This window comes from Pollicipes pollicipes, unplaced genomic scaffold (assembly GCF_011947565.3).
Source record: "Pollicipes pollicipes isolate AB1234 unplaced genomic scaffold, Ppol_2.1 Scaffold_6138;HRSCAF=7277_pilon_pilon_pilon, whole genome shotgun sequence".
NCBI classification, from domain to species: Eukaryota; Metazoa; Arthropoda; class Thecostraca; order Pollicipedomorpha; family Pollicipedidae; genus Pollicipes; species Pollicipes pollicipes.
In genome coordinates, this window is record NW_023596818.1 from 1,380,203 (window position 1) to 1,399,574 (window position 19,372).

At 52.0% G+C, this 19,372-nt stretch overlaps 1 protein-coding gene across 1 annotated transcript in view; it reads right to left on the reverse strand.

Moving 5' to 3' along the window:
- LRP1 (LDL receptor protein 1) overlaps window positions 1–11,092 on the reverse strand; it is a 116,766-nt gene extending 105,674 nt beyond the window's left edge. Inside the window, exons 1-2 of the mRNA XM_037229625.1 lie at window positions 10,958–11,092; window positions 8,983–9,169 (exon numbers count right to left, since the gene is read on the reverse strand). Of these exons, the coding sequence (XP_037085520.1) occupies window positions 8,983–9,169; window positions 10,958–10,960 (190 nt within the window). The 5' untranslated portion in view covers window positions 10,961–11,092. The remainder of the gene's footprint in view (window positions 1–8,982; window positions 9,170–10,957) is intronic.
- Between the last annotated feature and the right edge of the window lie 8,280 nt (window positions 11,093–19,372).

Consider the following 19,372-nt stretch of genomic DNA (forward strand, 5'->3'; position numbering starts at 1 on the left):
CATTATGGCGGCAACGGGGGGCTTCGCACTGCGAGTTGGCGCGGGCGTCACAGCTATCCGCAGCCCGCTGCTACTCAAGTGCGAATGCACTGTGGCGGATGGGAACAACCGAGCGGAGGACGTGGTCGTACAGCCTGTCGGCTGGTGACCGGTGGTCTGCCCTCGGCCTGCTGCGGCTCTCGATCAGTACACGGGCGAAGACGTCAGAGTCCAGGTCACCCGACAGTCACTCCTGAAGATGTCAGAGTCAAGGTCACCCGACAGTCACTCCTGAATCCTAAAGGCGTCAGAGTCCAAGTCACCCCCAGTCACTCCTGAATCTTAAAGGCGTCATAGCCGAGGTCACCCCACAGTCACTCCTGAATCCTGAAGGCGTCAGAGTCCAGGTCACTCCACAGTCACTCCTGAATCTTAAAGGCGTCAGAGTCCTGGTCACCTGACAGTCACTCCTGAAGACGTTAGAGTAAAGGTCACCTGACAGTCACTCCTGAATCCTAAAGGCGTCAGAGTGGACGTCGCCCACAGTCACTCCTGAATATTAAAGGCGTCAGAGTCCAGGTCGCCTGACAGTCACTCCTCAAGACGTCACAAGGTCACCCGACAGTTACTCCTGAAGGCGGCGGAATCCAGACCACCCGACAGTCATTCCTGAATCCAAAAGGCGTCAGAGTCGAGGTCCCCAACGGTCACTCCTGAACATTAAAGGCGTCAGAGTCCAGGTCACCTGACAGTCACTCCTGAATCCTAAAGGCGTCAGAGTCCAGGTACCCCACAGTCACTCCTGAATATTACAGGCGTCAGAGACTAGGTCGCCTGACAGCCACTACTGAAGGCGGCGGAGTCCAGGTCACCTGACAGTCACTCCCTGCAATAGCCTCTTGACCAGTTCGGCGCTGTCACGGCGCGGCCGTTTGACTGGGGTTAGTGCGGGGTAGATATGCGACGTGTCACACCCCAGCGTCGCAGGAAGTCTCTGGTATGACGGCGGTGTACTGCGGGCCGTCAACACTCCAGAGCACGCAGGGAACGCCTGTCGCAGAGAAAGGTCCCCCGCAGGTGGCGGACCAGAGTTCGGGCGGTGGTGTCACTGTAACAGTGCACGACAGAGGGCCAGCCGGAGAGTCGGTTGACGTACACCAGGTACGTCTGGCCTGTATGGCTTAGGGAGTCCGGACACATATTCGAAGACTCGGCTCGGCGTGAGGTCGGACATCAGCGTCCCACGCTGCTGACTAGGCAGTCGCTCACGGCCTGCCGGCAGGAGCCGACGTGATCAGTGACGTGGCCGTCGATCTCAGGCCAGTGCACCGACTGGCGGGCCCGACGCTGGGTGCGCTCGACGCCTTGGTGCGGGTCGTGCAGGCGCTGCAGCCTTTCGCCGGAGGCTGTGCGGGATGATCAGACGTGGGCCGCGCACCAGGATGTCGTCATCAACAGCGAGGCGTTCGAACACACCCCAGCACGGCCGCAGCGCGGCGGGCAGATCAGACTGACGATCGAGGAAGCCGCGCAGCACGGCCTCACATAGGACCCGGGGAGTGCGTCGAGACGACAGGCCACGAACGCGGCCGCTGGCCACGGCCGCACGGGGCTGGTTTAACCCTCGGCCACGGTGTTGTGAACGGCGGCACCAGCACGCCACAGCGTCACCCTGACGATGCATGCCCTGACAGAGGCCGCGACGATTGCACCGCTGACAGGTGGCCGACCGTGCGGGCAGGCCTGTCCGTCGCCGTGCGGGCCTGTCCGTCGCCGTGCGGACGTCGACCGCAGGCGGCACACTGTCCGGCGTCTGGGACAGCTCTCGCCGACGAGAGCGCGAGCGGCCGGGGTCGGATCGACGAGCAATGACAGTCTTAATCCGACGGTAGGTGGGCACGGGGTGGACGCGACCACTGGACACAGCGGCAGAGTTCTGGCGGACATTTTCCTGTGCACAGCAGGTGTTGACGGCCGCCTGCAGGATGAGGTCGCTCGCGCTCCGGCGCGCTCGCATCGTGTCCTCGCCCCGGATCCCGGTGGCAATGCGATGACGGGGCTGCGAGTCGCTGTCATGCTGGCAGAAATAGCCGGACTGGGCGATTTCGCGTCAAACCATGATCTTGTCCTCAAACGTTTCACCGCCTGCCTGCTGCCGGCGGAATAACTAGCGACGGTTCAGGATTATGCTTCACTGCCGACGCAGATAGTGCTCCATGCCATGGATGATGGGCTGGACGTCGGAGGTGTTTACGTCGACATCCAGGCCATAGCGGAGTGTTCGCCTCCACCGGTCGTCTAGCAGAGTGACGAGTGTGGCGGTTCGGCCCCCGCCGGGAGGTCGTTAGACCGGTGAGGATGGCGTATCCCTCAAACTTGTCTCGACATGACGCGAACTCACGCAAGCTGGCACCCTCCATCTGCCTGGGGGCGGGTATCGGCGTCGCACCCAACCGTCACGCGCCGCTGGGGGGCTGTTAGACCAGAGGCAGCAATGGGGCGTCCGTATGGCCGGCATCGGAGTGGTCATCCGAGGCTATCGGGCCGGGCTGGCTGATTCGGCCAGGGCCAGTAGCCGCTCCTCCCGCTGTGCCGATGCCTTGTCTTGGTCCTGCGGCAGATCCTCAGGCGGGAGAAGACCTGGGCGAGCATGTCCCGATCCACGGCGATGGATCCTGTCAGTTGCGCCATGTTGCAGTTGTCACTGCTGGTACGGGAAACCACACCACGGAAGCCGGCGTATATAGCCAGGTGCCCCTGTATTCCCCGACGCCTTGGCCGTGACTGCCAGACGTGTGGGGACGCGTTTGGGCGTCTCGGCGTCTCGCGTCGCACAACGGCCCTTCCGCGTCGGCCGGCAGCACGATCTGAGATGGACGATGTCGCAGAGCGTCACGTGCCGCCGGCCAACGCCTTGAGCCGACAGACTCTGCCCACTCCCCCCCCCCCCCCCCTCCCCCTTGAGTTAATTCCGCCGGTCGCTGGGCGCCAGTACTCCGGCATCCTCCAGTGTCGGCCTGCCGTGTCCGCCTGCTGACCAATTACCCGCTGCAAATCAATCCAGCGGCCGTCAGATCCATGTCGGACAGAGCGGACTGCACGGCTGCTGCAGCGCGCTGGGGATCCATTCGTGATGGAGCGGACCAGCTGACGACATCGTGACATGCCGCCCGCGTAATACCAGCCAAGGTCTCCATGTGGTCAACATCACTCAGCATTCCCAGGATGACACTATTAGATCAGGCACGCTCGGAGACCACGCAGTGGTACCATCGCCTCGGGCTTCACGATCACCGCCGCAGGTGATAAAACACGGGCGGCCCCGTGGAACAGCACTCCCCCAACATCCAAACGGCTTGAAGAGCCGCGCCCTGTTACCATTCGCAGCCGAGTGTGGCGATAAATAGCTCTCTGTTTACACGACTGCAAATCTACGCTGCGTTCCGTAGACAGGCGCCTACACGAGCCCACCGATCTGTGCGGCGGCGGACAGAGGGAGCTGCGCGAGCGGACTGCGCCCAGACAGAGTGCGCGTGCGTCCCCGGCGGCCTGCCTCGGGAGGCGACAAAGCCAATCAGCCCATCACCGGAGAGCCGTCCAACCGATGTCAGCTCTACGCACCTACATAAACGCGTGCCCAGCGCTGCTACAAACAACTACAGTTCCGCCCAACTGCCGTGAGAAGACGCACACGATCTGCGCGCTTCTGCCCGGTATACAGCCATTGAAAAATTACATAAATGGCGACAGTTACGTTAAGCGACATGCCGGAAGTGTTTTGCTCCAATGTTTTACACATATACCACTGCTCGACACTAATGCTACTTCGAACACATATGTCGTAGTAATATAGGGAAAGCTCTTGTTATTACCAGCAATCTGCTGCAACGATGACAGCCGACAAATGGCCATGCATTACTGTAGTTCGCACGACTTACATCGGTCGGTAGAGCCACAGGCGACCGTAATGTCGCATCGAAGAGACGAGCCGTGATCTGGCACAGCAAGACACGGCAAGGCTCAGCGCTCGGCTCGGCTGGACTGGACTGGACTGGACTGGACTGGACTGGACTGGACTGGACTGGACTGGACTGGACTGGACTGGACTGGACTGGACTGGACTGGACTGGACTGGACTGGACTGGACTGGACCGGACCGGACCGGACCGGACCGGACCGGACCGGACCGGACCGGACCGGACCGGACCGGACCGGACCGGACCGGGCTCGGCTCGGCTCGGCTCGGCTCGGCTCGGCTCGGCTCGGCTCGGCTCGGCTCGGCTCGGCTCGGCTCGGCTCGGCTCGGCTCGGCTCGGCTCGGCTCGGCTCGGCTCGGCTCGGCTCGGCTCGGCTCGGCTCGGCTCGGCTCGACTCCATTCCACTCGGCTCGATGTTCTGGCCGCTGACAGCGGTGCGGGCGTCGGCCAAGTCCGTTACGTCACTCCCGGACGCTTCCACGCCCCGTCAGTGCAGGGGACCGGGGGTCGCGGCCCCTGCGCTGGTGGCAAGGACAGCGCGAGGCACTGTGCTGCCTCCATCGGCACCATAGAGATTGCCGGCACTGCACTGATTCCGCCGGTGAACGTGGAGTCCGCCGAGGTCAGAGACCAGGGACTCTTTCCTCCACAGGCATCACGACAGCAGGGTTGTGCTACCTTTGCCGGTACCACGGAGATGCCAGCGGTGTGTGCTGACCGCATCAGTTACATCCGAGGTGGCAGCTGAGGCGCCCGCATCAGCACAGAGATACCAGCGGTGTGTGCTGACTGCATCAGTAACATCCGAGGTGGCAGCTGGGCCGCCCGCATCAGCACGGAGATACCAACGGTGTGTGCCGACTGCATCAGTAACATCTGAGGTGGCAGCTGAGGCGCCCGCATCAGCACAGAGATACCAGCGGTGTGTGCTGACTGCGTCAAACATCCGAGGTGGCAGCTGAGGCGCCCGCATCAGCACGGAGATGCCCGGGCTTGTGGGGTACCCGCCGCCGATCACAGGGGATAGCGGGAGCTGAGCTTCCTCAGTCTGCCGGTAAAGTAGGTGAAAGACACGCGTCTGGTCACGTGTATGCTAGCTCTTGTCCAGAGCACGTCAGGTGGCCTATCGTATGAGCTAATACGGAGGTGGCAGGGATCTTACAATTCGACCGGCAAAGCCAACAATGTCTGGATTCTGCTCCATCCACCGGTAACGTGGTGGCAGAAGCTAGGACCCTGGGAGCATTGGGGGAAGCGCCGCCCTCCCCCTCCTCCTCTCCATCTCAATCTCCGCATATTTTTTTATTAAACATTTGATTTGAACCCTTTGATTGGATGGATTTCTGGCATCAGAGCTCCCGCTAAGCAGCGCTTGTTGTGCGAGCCCTGACCCCTACCATCCGATCGCGCAATTCCAGGCAAAGCAGAATCTAGTGGCGGGAGTTTAACGTGCCGCAATGATCGGCACGGCCCGTCCTGCCCTCTGACGTCAACTGACCTTTAGCGCGACCGCTGCCACCAGCCGCAGGCCGTACCTGTCAAGGGCAAATAGCGAGCGCCTAAAGCGACTCGAACCCACCCTGCCACAGGTGGGTGAATCGGAAGGAAGGCGCTCTAACCAGCTGAGCTACCGCGACAGATAAATTTATTTATATATTTGGCACTAGCCCCCTGTAGGAAAAACCAGGACTACATCCCCCCCCCCCCCCCACCCCACCCGCAATCTCTCGACGGGGTCTGCCGCCACGCGGCTCCGGATCTGCCTCTGTTAGCCGATAACACGTGTGAGGCAGGGCTGAGGTCCTCTACGAGACGGCGGCACCGTAGCCCGTGACACACCGAGTCCGCACGACTGTGGTGCGCCCACAGACTAGAGTATTTGGCTCCCGACTCTGCCGTCTCGTCCTGGCGCTCGGAAGACTGCGACAGCCCGCGGGTGTCCGCCACACCGTCGGCCTGGGTGAACTCCCATAGCATTCCAAAACTAATCCAGTATGGGGGCAGGATGCAAAAACAAATTCATGCCACCCGAATCCTGGCTATCTGGTGGCCCCCGCACGAACCATTCGTTACTGCTAATCCCTCACCCTTTGACCCCGAACCCTGGCCTATGACCCGCTGGGCCAATTTGCCAAGCCGGAGGCGTCTAGATGCTGGGTTGAGCTCCAGCCCACTCGATGCTGATTGTCCAGTCCTGAGCGAGGGGAAAAGCAACAGACAGTGAAACCCCAGTCAGGGATGCGATAGCATGAAAAGCGTCGACATTCCTGCCACCCAAGTATCCAAATATTGAAACACTGGACTCCCACCAAGGCACGATGGTGAACCTCGCCACCTGCCTCACACAGGTGAAAAACGGCGCTCCTATTTTGAGACTCACCGATTCGCTGTCGCAACTTTGTTCCTCCTTTAACTACGAAAATAAATCCGACATTCGTGTCCATCAGCGTGGCAGGCCGGGGAGATGCATCGAAACCCGTAAACATCACACGTCAACATCGGCGCTATACATAGACTGCTTAATCCGAATGTTTTGCTTCAGTAGCAGGGCCCTCTTTCTAGTTCTCCGAATGGTTTTCATTGCTCAGAAATGTTTTTGAGCAGAGCGCGTTGCGTGCATGATGCATCGTCGCGCAGGGAAGCCGCTCCAGATTAGCGGGCACTCTTGCCTCCATATGTGTAGCCAGCAGGATGGCTGCGGTGAATTCTCAGTCTTCTGTATCCCGAGGAGCTGTGCTGATGTCGTGCCGCAGCATTCCGTCGGCACAACAAAAACATCACGAGGCACATGGAGGCAATGACTTCATAGCCTTTTCGGTCGCAGAAAATACGAAGGAAGACGCGCACCTGATAACGCGTGCACCAGCTCCCGCCCAGAGAACGGCAGATTACCTGAAGTATGAGGTTAATTTACCGACGAATCTAGGTACATTACGTGTCTTGGCTACATGGCCCACCGCCCGACGCAAACCAGTTTCACATACCTGTCGCCGGGTTGAATGACGTGTTGAATGACAACCGGATCACTCATTAACCGGCAAACATCAGTCTCAGAAGGAAAACTATTGGAACCAAGGTTCTCTGTCGACCTTTCACACCTACATACCCTGCTTGTCGTTCCGAACAGTTCCATATGCCTTCTGGGAATTCAACCACGGCAGTTTAATCGTCTAATATCTTCAAAAACAGCCACGACAACGAAGCGGCCTAAGCCTGTCATATTTGGCCCATTCCACACAGCTTGCCGCACAACGGCAGGCCCAGGTCGGTTCCGCAGCGACACGTGTGCGGGGACATCCATCTAGAGCCACCGCAGCTGCCATGTCCAACCCTTCGTGACCACGCTCCTCCCATACGCGACTGCGGCGGCGGGGGGGGGGGGGGGGCGTCACGGGTGAAGGAGGAGGAGCGAGCCGCCGACCACAGCCACGCGAGGCCGGCCCCGTGTTTGTTTACAGAGCACGCCGAGCTGCAATAAGACGACCGGACGGCGGGATCCGGCGCGCGAAGTGTCGATTGCGGCGTGATCTGGTGCGCCCGGCACGTCCCCCCCCCCCCCCCCCCCCCGGTCGGCACGCCGCGCGGACCGCCCGCCGGCCCACGCGCGCACGATGACCGGCGTTTGCCCGCCGCGGGGCGTCGGCGCTGCGTGGGCCGGCCGGCCACGCCGCCGCGGAGGGAGAGCGCGCGAGGCGAGCTGACGAGGCCCGCAGGAGGCCGGGCGCCACCGCTGCCGAACCGTCCGCTGTTAGCCGGGAGCGACGGCTGAAAAGTCCAGCAACGGTCTGCCGCGCGTGCTGACTGCCGACTGACCCGCCGATGCTACGCGTATCTATGCGTTGGAAGACGGTGCTGATTGGCGAATCTGAGCAGAAGGCGGAGTCTGAGAGGGTAGAGAGGCTGAACTGCGCTTGCACGGTTGGATGAGATCCGGCTCCTATTCAGACTGGAGCTGGAATGTTTTCCCTGCGGGCGCCGACGCTGGTGTTGGGGCTCAGAATAGCTCGTTGCACGCCCCCCCCCCCCCCGCCCCTCCTCTTCTCCGGCCGCCGAGCGCCGCTGACCGATGATGCTGCTCCTATGCATGAGCCAAATAGCTCTGGCGAATAGCCGACGTGTCATCACCCGGCGGCACACATCTGTGCGCTGGGACTGCCGACGCCGCGGTCTGCAGTTGCCATGGAAATCCAAACAACCTCGGGCGAAACTCGAACGATACCGCCGTCGTGCGTTCGCTGCAAGTGGCGAGCTGTGTCCACAGAACCAGGCGACCTCGGGCTGACCGCAACGACAGCCAACAAAAACTGAAGGAGGCGCCGGGACCGGGACAAATTGCTCCTTCACGCGGTCTCATATTTCACATCGCTGTTTACTACGCTCGAGGCAAATGGCATGCCACGCCACCCCACCAGGCTTCGCCGGGCAGCACGTGGTCCTCGCCGGCCGGGCGGCGACCCAGCGTGCCTCTTTGGATTCGTGCGGTACGGAAGTGGTTTATGCCTGACATCAACGGCGGCCTAACCAGGCAAATAACAGCAATACGCCCGCAAAACACGATCATTACCGCGCCTTGGGGAAATCCCGGCGGGGATCATTACCGTGTTCGTGTTGAGTATGGCGTAATTCCGCTGCAACGTAACGCACAAAGCTGTTGCAAGCCAGGGACATGCGGAATGCCCGCCAGCTACCACACACCACATCTGCGGTCACGAAACTACACAGTGCAACACCATTATCACGAGACGCCATGCGCTGGATGGTAATCTATGGCCGGCCAGTGTCCACAGCATACACATCGAGTGGCGACGAGGCGTTGGAAGATGAAGTGGCCACATGACATCAGATGTCAGGCTCTGGGCCGAGCCGTCCGATGGCCTCTGGGCCGAAGGGTCCCACTGTCGGCCCGTTAATCCCACCCCTCCAAAGGAACACATTCACGAGCCCACTTCCCACCATACGACACAAACAGCAACCAAATAAGCTGCGAGCGGCGATAACGGTCGGATCAGCCAGCCCCACTGCGTACCGTTCTCCTCAGCAACAGAGGCGGCGAAGGCGGTGGCCAGGTACTCATCGTCGCGTAGCAGCTGCGAGAAGTCGGGCGCCGGCGGCGGCGACTCGGCCCGCTGCGTGAGCGCGGCCGCCAGCCAGCTGCTGAGCCAGGCCACCAGCAGCAGTGACCTCATGCCGACGGCGTGGCGCGCCGGCCCGGCCTGGCGGCGCAGCACCAACAGGGTCAGCCTGTCTCGTGGCACAGCACCAGTGGGAGGGTGCAGAGATCACCATGTCAGTCAGGGTTGCCCTGTTTCATGTCACAATAGGCACAGCCATTCAGGCCCAAGATACCAGTGAGACATATTTAGTCTAAGGCCATTACATGGGGCTGGGTACCTAGTGACATGCTACTACACCAATGAAATGGAAATGAATTATGTTAAGTGTAAAGCATCATGTTACCTTCAGGGTAACATGATGCCTTTATACCTGAAGGCATGGCAACTGCATGTGCAAGCATACTAAAACAGGCAATTGTATATGATATTGATGAGACTTTGTGTGACCATGTAAAATGTGTGCATGTGTACACTGATTAGACTTGCACATCCTATACTTGTCAGATTGCTCGTTACTAATACAACAGTTGAAGTCTAACTTTAGCTGCAGAATAGCACTTTTGAAGCAGGAACAGTTTACAAGGGTTGATTAGCAGGAAACAACAGTAAAAGAATGTTGCGTAATTGAATTTTAAGTGTGCTCGCATGCATAATGCATAGTTTGATCATAAATAAGTTGTCTCAGAAAGCTTTATACACACTGCTCAGTGAATACTTACACAGTGTGATTATTTAGACACTGACAGACATATTTGTGTTCATATACATCTTTATCAGGTGTCCCAAGGAAAGAAACCTAAGTTCTAAGGAGATGACCTGCCAACAGACACTAGCTCAATCACAAAACAATTAACTTTAATATTATACAACTATGCAATCACTTGTTTTCTTAATTCACTTTTTGTTTATAGATATGTATGCATGTTAAATTACATGATTTGGATCCCAAGGATAGACCCAAGATATGACAGGGTTCCATGTTTTAGAATCTCCAAATTATTTGGTGTTTTAGACACATGTCTGATTCTAAGATAACCTACTGATGAAGCACTCACATGCATGGTTGTGCCCTTGGCATCTACTACCGTAGCATACTTTCAACACAATGCAAGGTCTTCATGTTGTGTGCTGTCCGGCCAACCCCATGCATTTGGAGGGCAAACCATATTTGCACCTATAAAGACAGAATCTCAAAGGGAAAACAGGCATGGCTACTCCATATGATTAACTGAAAACCAGAAATACAGATAGCTTTGGCAAAAGCTATGGGATCAACCCATAACACAGCTCCATACAGTTCTTGCTTGGTCTTCAGTGTTAAGTCTACATAACTGCTTGAACTAAGAGCATTTCATGGGTGCTGGATAGAGCACAGGTGCTACATCAGCTCTCTCCCTGATGAATTGGCACTGTCATCTAAAAGACATTTCCATAACCTCTTGGCAACATTTTTCAGCAGAATAGTACATAAACATCAATGTTACAAATCAAACAGGTCACTTGCACACTAACTAGGCAGGAATGAGTGGTGCAAAGACACATAGCTCTTACACAGAAGTGCAGCATAAGGGAAAGTCAGTTATTCCATGACTGAGGCCCCTACATTCAAAATCTGGAGTGTCCCCAACCTAAATGAAAATTGTCATTACAATATATTATGTCCCACCATGAGCTGGGGATGAGAAAATCCAATGTTGTATGTTCATGTTGCATGCATGTTGAATTCAACCTCTAGCTTCATGCACAGCAATGTGCATTCTCGACATGTATCCAACTACGTTCTGACTAGTTGAATGATGTACCATTCTATACCGACATTAAGCTGCGGAACAACTTCATCTCTAACAGCCTATAGGTAGATCAAGCCACACCATGCGTTTGTCTTACCATGGACAGGAATCTACAGTTTCACTCTTTAACGGAAAGATTAAATTATACAAAGAATCGCAGCAACTTATCCCTTCATGCCCAAACGCACCCAACCCCTCAAACGACACCCGCGCATCACGCACCGCGGCGGTCTTTTGTCAACTGATCCAAGGTCGCACAGGGGAAGCAAATATTTGGAGCATTTTCATGATCGGTACTGGAATCTTAATGACGTCATTGATAACGTTTCTAGATCTATGCCGTGAAATTTGGATTATTTTAGCAAATCAACGGTGGAAAAATGTGAATACAAGAGCTGCTTTTAAGGAATTAATTGTTGCTTAACACACTTTCTCTATCATCTTCTTTGAATTTGTGCTCCATAATTGTCAATGCTTCAGGTAAGGTCAAATATCGTGTTCGGCACTTTCTTGGAAGCTGAACATGAATTTTCCTTAATGAAAAAAACCTACGTTTGCTGCTGTTTTCAGCTTAAAGAAAATAAGTTCGTTGCAATTTTAATCTGATTAACATCCAGTTTGCTCGACAACATAAATTGAAATACTTGTGACGTCACATAGAATAAGCTGAATAAGTAAGCATGACAGACCCGCTGTACTGCGCGCCATCTTCGTCTAAATGTTCGATACCGCTCTTGGCGGCGTATTTTTGTATTCCAGCGGCTGGAGATTTTCTTTACGAAATATCTCAAGATAAACCTCGGAGCTCTAAAATGTAGCTCAGCCGACATTCAGCCCAGCTTCGGCCTAGCCCAAATTTGGCAGCATAAGTGTAGAAAATTCCCTTTACTGGTCAATATCTCCCGCGGACACCAAAATCATGCACAGGCGGAACAGCACCTAAGATATCTACTTTCGCCAAAGGAAACGGTGGACAGAAAATCACCCTATCTTGTCCACAGGATAAGCTATACGCCATCAAGAAACATGTCCTTGGGGCGGCTCCTACGATTTTATTTCAAGTTGACCATTTGGAAAATAATCACCGGAAGCCGCCGACGTACCCCGGCAGTTCTTCGACGTGCGGTCCGGCTCAGAGGACCGACACACTACTGCTGAACCGACGGACCAGCCGCTCCGCCCGGGCGCCAGCTGGCCCGGGCCGGTGCAGGAAAAAAAACACCCGTCGAAGCACAGGCCAATGCCCATCAACCTGCCTGAGGAAACCCTATAGGTCAATGATATCTAAGTAGTCAAAATCCCATGAGAAAACATATAACAAATTTTGGTGGTGTCCCCGCACACGCCGCTCTCCAACGTTACTCCGGATCCGCCCTTGGCGGGTCATTTGCGCGCAGGAGCCGACGCGCAGTGGAAGGGTCAGTTGGTGGCTGCCGTGTGGGTCGTCCCTGCGCGCGATCATAACTAGGGCGTGATCCCGAATACAGATTCCGACCTGACTCCTGATTGTCAGCGGGAAAGCCGCGTTGACGGCGGACTCGGAAAATAGAACAATTTCCACTTACTTACCTACCAATACATGTCCAGCGCGTATCATATAAAAACATGCATCAGCCCAAATACCAGAACACACACACAAGTAGACTATTTTATCTAGGGGAAGTTATGATCGATCGAAATACATGCATATCCGGCGGCACTACGATTTTCTTCGAAATTACCTCATCAAGCTATAGACCGATACTTATCAATCTGGCTGAAGAAGCTCTAGGGATGATTCCTATCTAAGAAATATAAATTTGCCCCATCCAAACATGGAACGATGCTGATCAATCTGGCTACAGAAAACCTATGGCCAGAAATATTTCATATGCCAAAACCCCATGGGAAAATATACAACGGAATATTTTACTTACTCGCTGACAAATTCATGACTGAATGCATATCATATAAAGGCATTCGACAAATTATATATATATATATATATATATATATATTGTATGTTTTACTACCGGATTTGGACCTTTTATATTAAGGACCCAAAGGGTATGGCCCACAACTTTCTGGAACGCAAATAGGTGTCTGACATTATAAAAAGGATCTCTAAATTGTCAAAGCTAAAGAAAGTTTGTACTAATTGTTTCACGGATAAACGTAGCAAAGAAAACGGAAATTACGATATCATATCCAGTTTAGTGTGCTTGACTGAGTCGGTCGCACTTTTAAAGCTCCACGGTCGAACCCTTTTTACCTGAGTTTTGTCTTCTGTTTTCTTCCTGTATGCTGCTGACCATGGCCTAGTTTTGTGCTTTGTGGGAGTGTTTTGGCATTATTCAGCGATGTTTAAAGGGAATGTTCCACCTTTACATGGGGTTTTGAGCTAAAATAGCCATCTTGAGGACCTTTTGATGCAGTTCACGCCCATGCCTTTTTTAAGACCCAAAACCCTCTGGTTCCTGAGTTATACGCCTGCAAAAGTACAAGAAAGTTTATTGGGACACTACTTTAACGTCACCTTGGCATTGGGGTCTTCAAGAAACGTCATCCGGTTTTCGTTATATTACAGGCTGTTTTCTGCTTATGGTCAAAACAGTATGGCCGATGATAAATTCGCAAGAACGATGATGCGGCACATATGGTGCAATCCGTGGAAGGCGATTGGCTGTAAGTAAGACTTCGTTGCTGAATGCGTGTCGCGAACGTGAGCATGAGCACTTCCGGGTTGCGTGGCAGTCGTCGCCAACGGGGCATTTTTCTTTTTTCTAGGCCATAGGTTTATTTCATAAGAAGAGAACGCTACTGTCTGCAAAAAGAAATACAGCACCGAAAAAGAACGTGTTCTTTCGAATGTTATAAAAGAGAAGACGCAACAGCAAATATGCCTTTTTTCTCCTGCTGGCGTTTTTTCTTCTTCTGCTGACGTATTTCTTGCAGACAGCTCGGTTGGCACCTTGTGTGCAGGAGCATAGAATCTTGCCCGAGTTTTTGGATTCTCAAGGCATCATAAAATTAGGGGGACATTGCAGTAATTTTAGATATATATTTTGTTAAATATTTGACACAAACTGTAGGACAAATTTCATTCTTGAACCAAAAAAAATTGCGTCCTACACATGCAACCTCTTCAGTTGCATTACCATGAACTCCCGTTGGGACTTTGCTTTGAAGGGAGCTCACGGTGAATTGTGGTGTTATAGTCGAAAACCTGCGCGGAAATCGCGAGAAAAACATGCAGTTGGCTGGTTTCCCGAGTTGTGCAAGTGTGGGATCACACTTATTTGACACTAAATTGTGAATCAGGCGCCTGAAATGGGTGTAATCACTACCAGTGCGTGCCAGAGGCTTGTATTGATCTCGGTGTGATGGGACTGTGCGCGCGAGGTTTGTACTCCAGAGAGGGAACATTGTTTTGGTATTCTTTAAATCTTATGACTCTCAATAAAATGTCATATATTGATACCTGCCTCTATCTTAGGTTTGTGTTTGAACGTGACAAGGTAGTGATGTCGACAAACTGAAAGAAACACTGTCACCCACCATGCCGGGATGTTCAACGGCAATTTGCCACTTCATTATGATCTGGCCAACATTTTGAACCTATTGAGGTATTACAGCATGTAATTAATCAATTGCATTCCATTATAACAGTCATTCATCTAGGCAGTAGGGGCAGGTCAGCACAGCTTATTAACGCACATGTTTGGTACAAACTCACATGATGCAGCTTTGCAAAATTGTCTTTCACTTAAGAATTCTGAAAATATATTGCTGTATCATCATAGGAGCACATACTACTGTCTTAACAAATTTTGTATGCAGGCAGGCTTTGCTCGCGAGTCATCATTGTCATAGTCACTGCAGCTGGTGTGAGGTGCTAGGTGCTGAGAAAGGTGAAGAAGCATTGCTGTTGGTTTCTTGGATAAAACTTAACGTTTTTATCATGAGCCTTGTGTGCATCGGCAGTTTCATCGCTCCCTTGCATTTCACCCATCTAGCCATAACTGCATGCTCATGTCATGTCTTCAACGTTGTGCAATGTTACCAAGTTTGCAGTGTTATTTCACCACATGCAACATTTTCGTGTTATACATCCGTTATTACATGTGTGAACAATATTTTTGAGGGAACCAGCCTGATGGATGCAGCATGTTGCATGGTTGCGGAAGCGGAAGACGTGTTTACATTTGTGTTACTTATGTTTTGTGGATCCCCAAAACAGGCTGAGCAAGTGATGTCACTTATTTGTTGTGTGCCTTGCTGACAACATTTTTATATTGTGTCACGTGTTTTTATAGTGTGTCACGTGTCATTCGTATGCCATATGCCGAGTTAGCACAAGAATGCGTGCTTGAAACATGCTTTTATGATGGGATTTATTACGAAAGCAGCAGGGATTGCAGCACAAAACCGTATCATTGTTCATTACGCCATGCCACAGTACGACACTGAGGCAGTGCAACGATGACATTGTTGGCCCGTGCCATTACACAACGTACCACATTGATTGACTACTTTATGCCAAGCCTTTGAGAAAACAGCTTGAGATAAGGATAAGTCGAGAAAACAGTACTGACATCCTCAACAGTCCTTGACAGGTTTTGGTAGGAGATCCATGACGCTATGGCAGTCTTCACAGCATATCGTGCTTTGAAATTAACAATCTGCCCCAAAAGCTGGCGATTGCTACGTTGCGTATGTCAAACAGCCCACCAAGACTTCTCTTACGACCAGTACCAAGACAAAAAATCCACAATCAAGACATCACTTATCCGCCACTCGACACAGCGCCCGCGGCGATAATGGCCGGTTGCTGTCAGCTTTCCTGCGTTTCGAGGAATTCTTTGGGTCTGGCTGCCAGATGCTGCCAGTCATTGCTGTCGCCCTAAAACGATTCCATGACGCCATCAAACAACGATGTAATAGGGTGCATTTTTACAAACTTTGAAATTGTACTACTAGGGGTCGATTTTTGAACCTTCAGAGCTTACCAATATTTTTAAGTAAACTTGCCCCATTATATCTGATGTTTAGCCCAATATCTTCAAATGTGGAACATTCTCTTTAAGTTATACAGACCGTAGCAAGCTGCGTTGTTTTTCTATGGTGTCTTATCGGAAAACGGAAACAAAGCAGTGGCACCTTTGCACCCAAAACGTGGCCAAGTTATTAGCTGTTCACATTCGGAGGAACCCTTGAAATGTGTCGACCTTTGCTTCACCATGAATATTCGCTGAAGTAATTATAAAAAGCTGACAATCGCCACTAGCCCATTAAGCCGATAGTGGTAATCGTCCGACTATGGCCACCAGCACTAGCCGTGTCGAGGTGACCTCGAGTTGACCAGCGCAACATTCACTGGGCACGGACAGGGACGGGACTTCAAAAGCCAGGAGTCCCCTTGCGTTGTTCGAAGCCCTCAGACAGTGGAAGTGGAAAGGAGAACTTGCAATGTCAGTCCACGATGCGACGATGGAAAACCCTTTGTCAGGCATGGCCCAGGTACCAAACGAAAGGCTCTCTATCCCTCTTCAGTCACGGTTCTGTTATGCCGAACTGTAGTCTCTGCGCCAATTGTAGGGCACCTGCAAGGATAAGGGATCTTTTGCATCCATGAGAGCCCTTGCCTCTATCTGGGGACAATTGGCCGGGGCAGGGAGCCTCCGGGGTTAGGCAGGCGACCACTGTTTGTTATGTCCCTCTAAGGGCTTCCGTATCAGCCAGGGGATTTCGCCCCTGTGTCACCGGCATGACAGCCGGCAGGCACTCCACGCTATAAATGAATGGTCCTGAAGCCCCTGTACTGGACAAAGTGTGCCCTCTTTTGGTCTACTCACTAGGTCTCTTGCTCTGAAAAGGCTCGGGGGTTTTCATTAGTATTCAATATTGGGCATCGAGATGAGGTCAAAATGAAAAAGTCCGACACAAATGAGGCGTCCGTCCTTGTTCGGGATGAGCATATGAAGGAAATCGCGCAGAAGAGTTTTAAGCCTGCGTGCTCACAATCTTTGCAGCAAAACGCCAATGGACGGGGTTGCAGCTTCCATGAGACTGAGCGGCATTGGCCACTGCAGCTAACGTCGGGTGGTGGGCGCCTGGTGCTCGAGAAGAGCCATCGTGAAATAATGCTTTGAAAACGTCTTTTAAAATAGATCGGTACCGTTCAGAAATTGAAATGTGGTGTACATCTATCTTGTAGATTTTTTGAACTTATCCTCTGAAGAGATAAGCAGTGACAGCAACACGAAAATAGGAAACTCGCCTCCGCTTGTCTAGTTTTACCATCGAATTCTAAAACCGGTTTGGGGTGCTGTGAATGCTAAACCATTTCTATTATAGATCTAAAATTGTTCTCATGAAACAAACTCCAGGAATACTTTCTAAGCGTTCCAATTAACATCTTAGAGCGTACAACAGAACATTCGTTGGAAACGTTGTTTTTGTCTGCTGTTGGCCAGCGCCTAATGTTAGACGCAGAACGCACGACGCGCGGCCCCTGGAAACTGCAACGCCAGACGACTTTTTTGTTGTGATACTTGCGAGCGCGCATGGCCAAAACCGTATGATGCAATTCTTCCACTACTCGATTCTGAGCAAAGGTAATCATTCTAAGATCAAAACAGGCTGATTTGAATGCATAATTAAGACTGCGTTTCGATCTACGTTCACAATGTCTCTGTACAACCCTGAAATAAATTTCGGCACAGCCACTGGATGCTATCCGCTTGAAAAAATGCGCTAAAATATTGCAAAAATGAAAAGCATCGGTAATTTATTGATCGCCATGATTTAACGCCTGTTTACTTCAGCTTATTGACTTCAGAATGCAAACAGAATTGTATCTATCGGTGCATCCTGGCTTTTAAGGAAAGTGCTCCCTCGAAATAAGTGGGCCATATCTGGTGACTTTTTTGGGTGCAGGTCTTTCACCAGGGGGGGGGGGGGCTTGGTTAGCCGTGTGTCCCACCTCCAATTACCAAGACTCTGGCTGCGCTCCTGCGTGGGTAACCTCATTGACCAACGAGTATGGGTACGTAATTATACTCGCGTGGTAACTGTTGGGCGCAAAATGACCCCAGAAGTCGGTGCGCCCTAAAACCCCAATCATCATCATCATCACATGGTAACTGAAAAGCCAGCCCAACTAGCAACGCTTTTACGATTAAACAGCATTACGCGTGACATTGATATGACGGGTGTTTCAGTTTTCCACACGCTCAAAGTAAAATGAGTGAGGGCAGCTCGCCCTCCAGAGGCACAACAGCTTGGACCAATGTCCACCAAACGTATGGCTGCTCGCAATTCGTGTTTATTGAAAAGAGCGGGGAAAGGGATTTTCAACAGGGGGGCATCTGCCTAAGCGTATTTGGGGAAAGGTTGAAGACCGTGTTCCAAAATCATGCGTGGAATTAACAATGACAATCATCGATCAAATTTTGCTGTGACGATAACATATTTCTAAAACTATATATTACCACACATGGGTTATGACTGCCACATAAATTGTGGGCATTGGACACTCTGTTCTTGTGAATAAATGAACGAATATAAAGCAGACCATCTAAGCACATAATGGTAACTCATGCACTAATCCGATTTTCCAGTGGGCAAGAGAGAACTGCAACTATATATATATATAGGACAACCAACACACATGGCACACCATCCGAGTGGCTTTTCGACCTATTTCCTCATTATGATTTCCACGAGTCTTGCCACCCGAATGATCCTGCTCTGATGTTACCACCATCTATCCCATCCGTGAGTTGAGTGCTTCTTCCCACTCCCACCCCATTTAACACGCGCTCAGGTAAAGTGAAGCCATGATTTCAGTGAAGGCAATTTCTAGGGAATCGTTCAACCTGATCCAATAACGGAATGTGAGATGAAGTCATACATTTCTGAGATACTTTCTTAGGCAAAAAGCAGTTTGAAGAGCAGATTACATTGACCTAAGGTCAGATACTGGGTCAGACCAAGGTCAAAACCATCATATTACATTACCCCAGGGCTTGCTTTAATGGGTAGTTTCTGGTGCTCATTTCATATTTACTGATAACAGAATCCGCATTGTACACCTACCATAGACTTTTTAAAGGTCAGAATAGGTCACCGACCTAGAATGACCGAGGTCAAATATTTATTTTTAGGACCATGCTGTCTAGCGTAATCTTGGTCACTTATCCCGATGCAAAACTCAAAGCAGGCTTGTATGCTTTTGGTCACCATGACCTTTAAAATGTCAAACAAGATCACTGACCTTAGATGAGAATGTGATGTTTTGCTTGGAACAGTTATCTAGGTTCTAGGGATTTTTTGAGACCAACCTGGAATTTGTTCTTGTTTGACCTTATCTGACCCGAAGCTGTGACCTAGGAACCTCAAACTTTGATCTAGATGAGTTCAGGTACAGGTCAACACCCTGTGAATTTGGTGCCTCTAGCTCTCTTAGTTCCTGAGATCTCAGTCGGGTCAAACTGACCCCTACCCAAGCGAAGGGGATCAAACCGGCCAC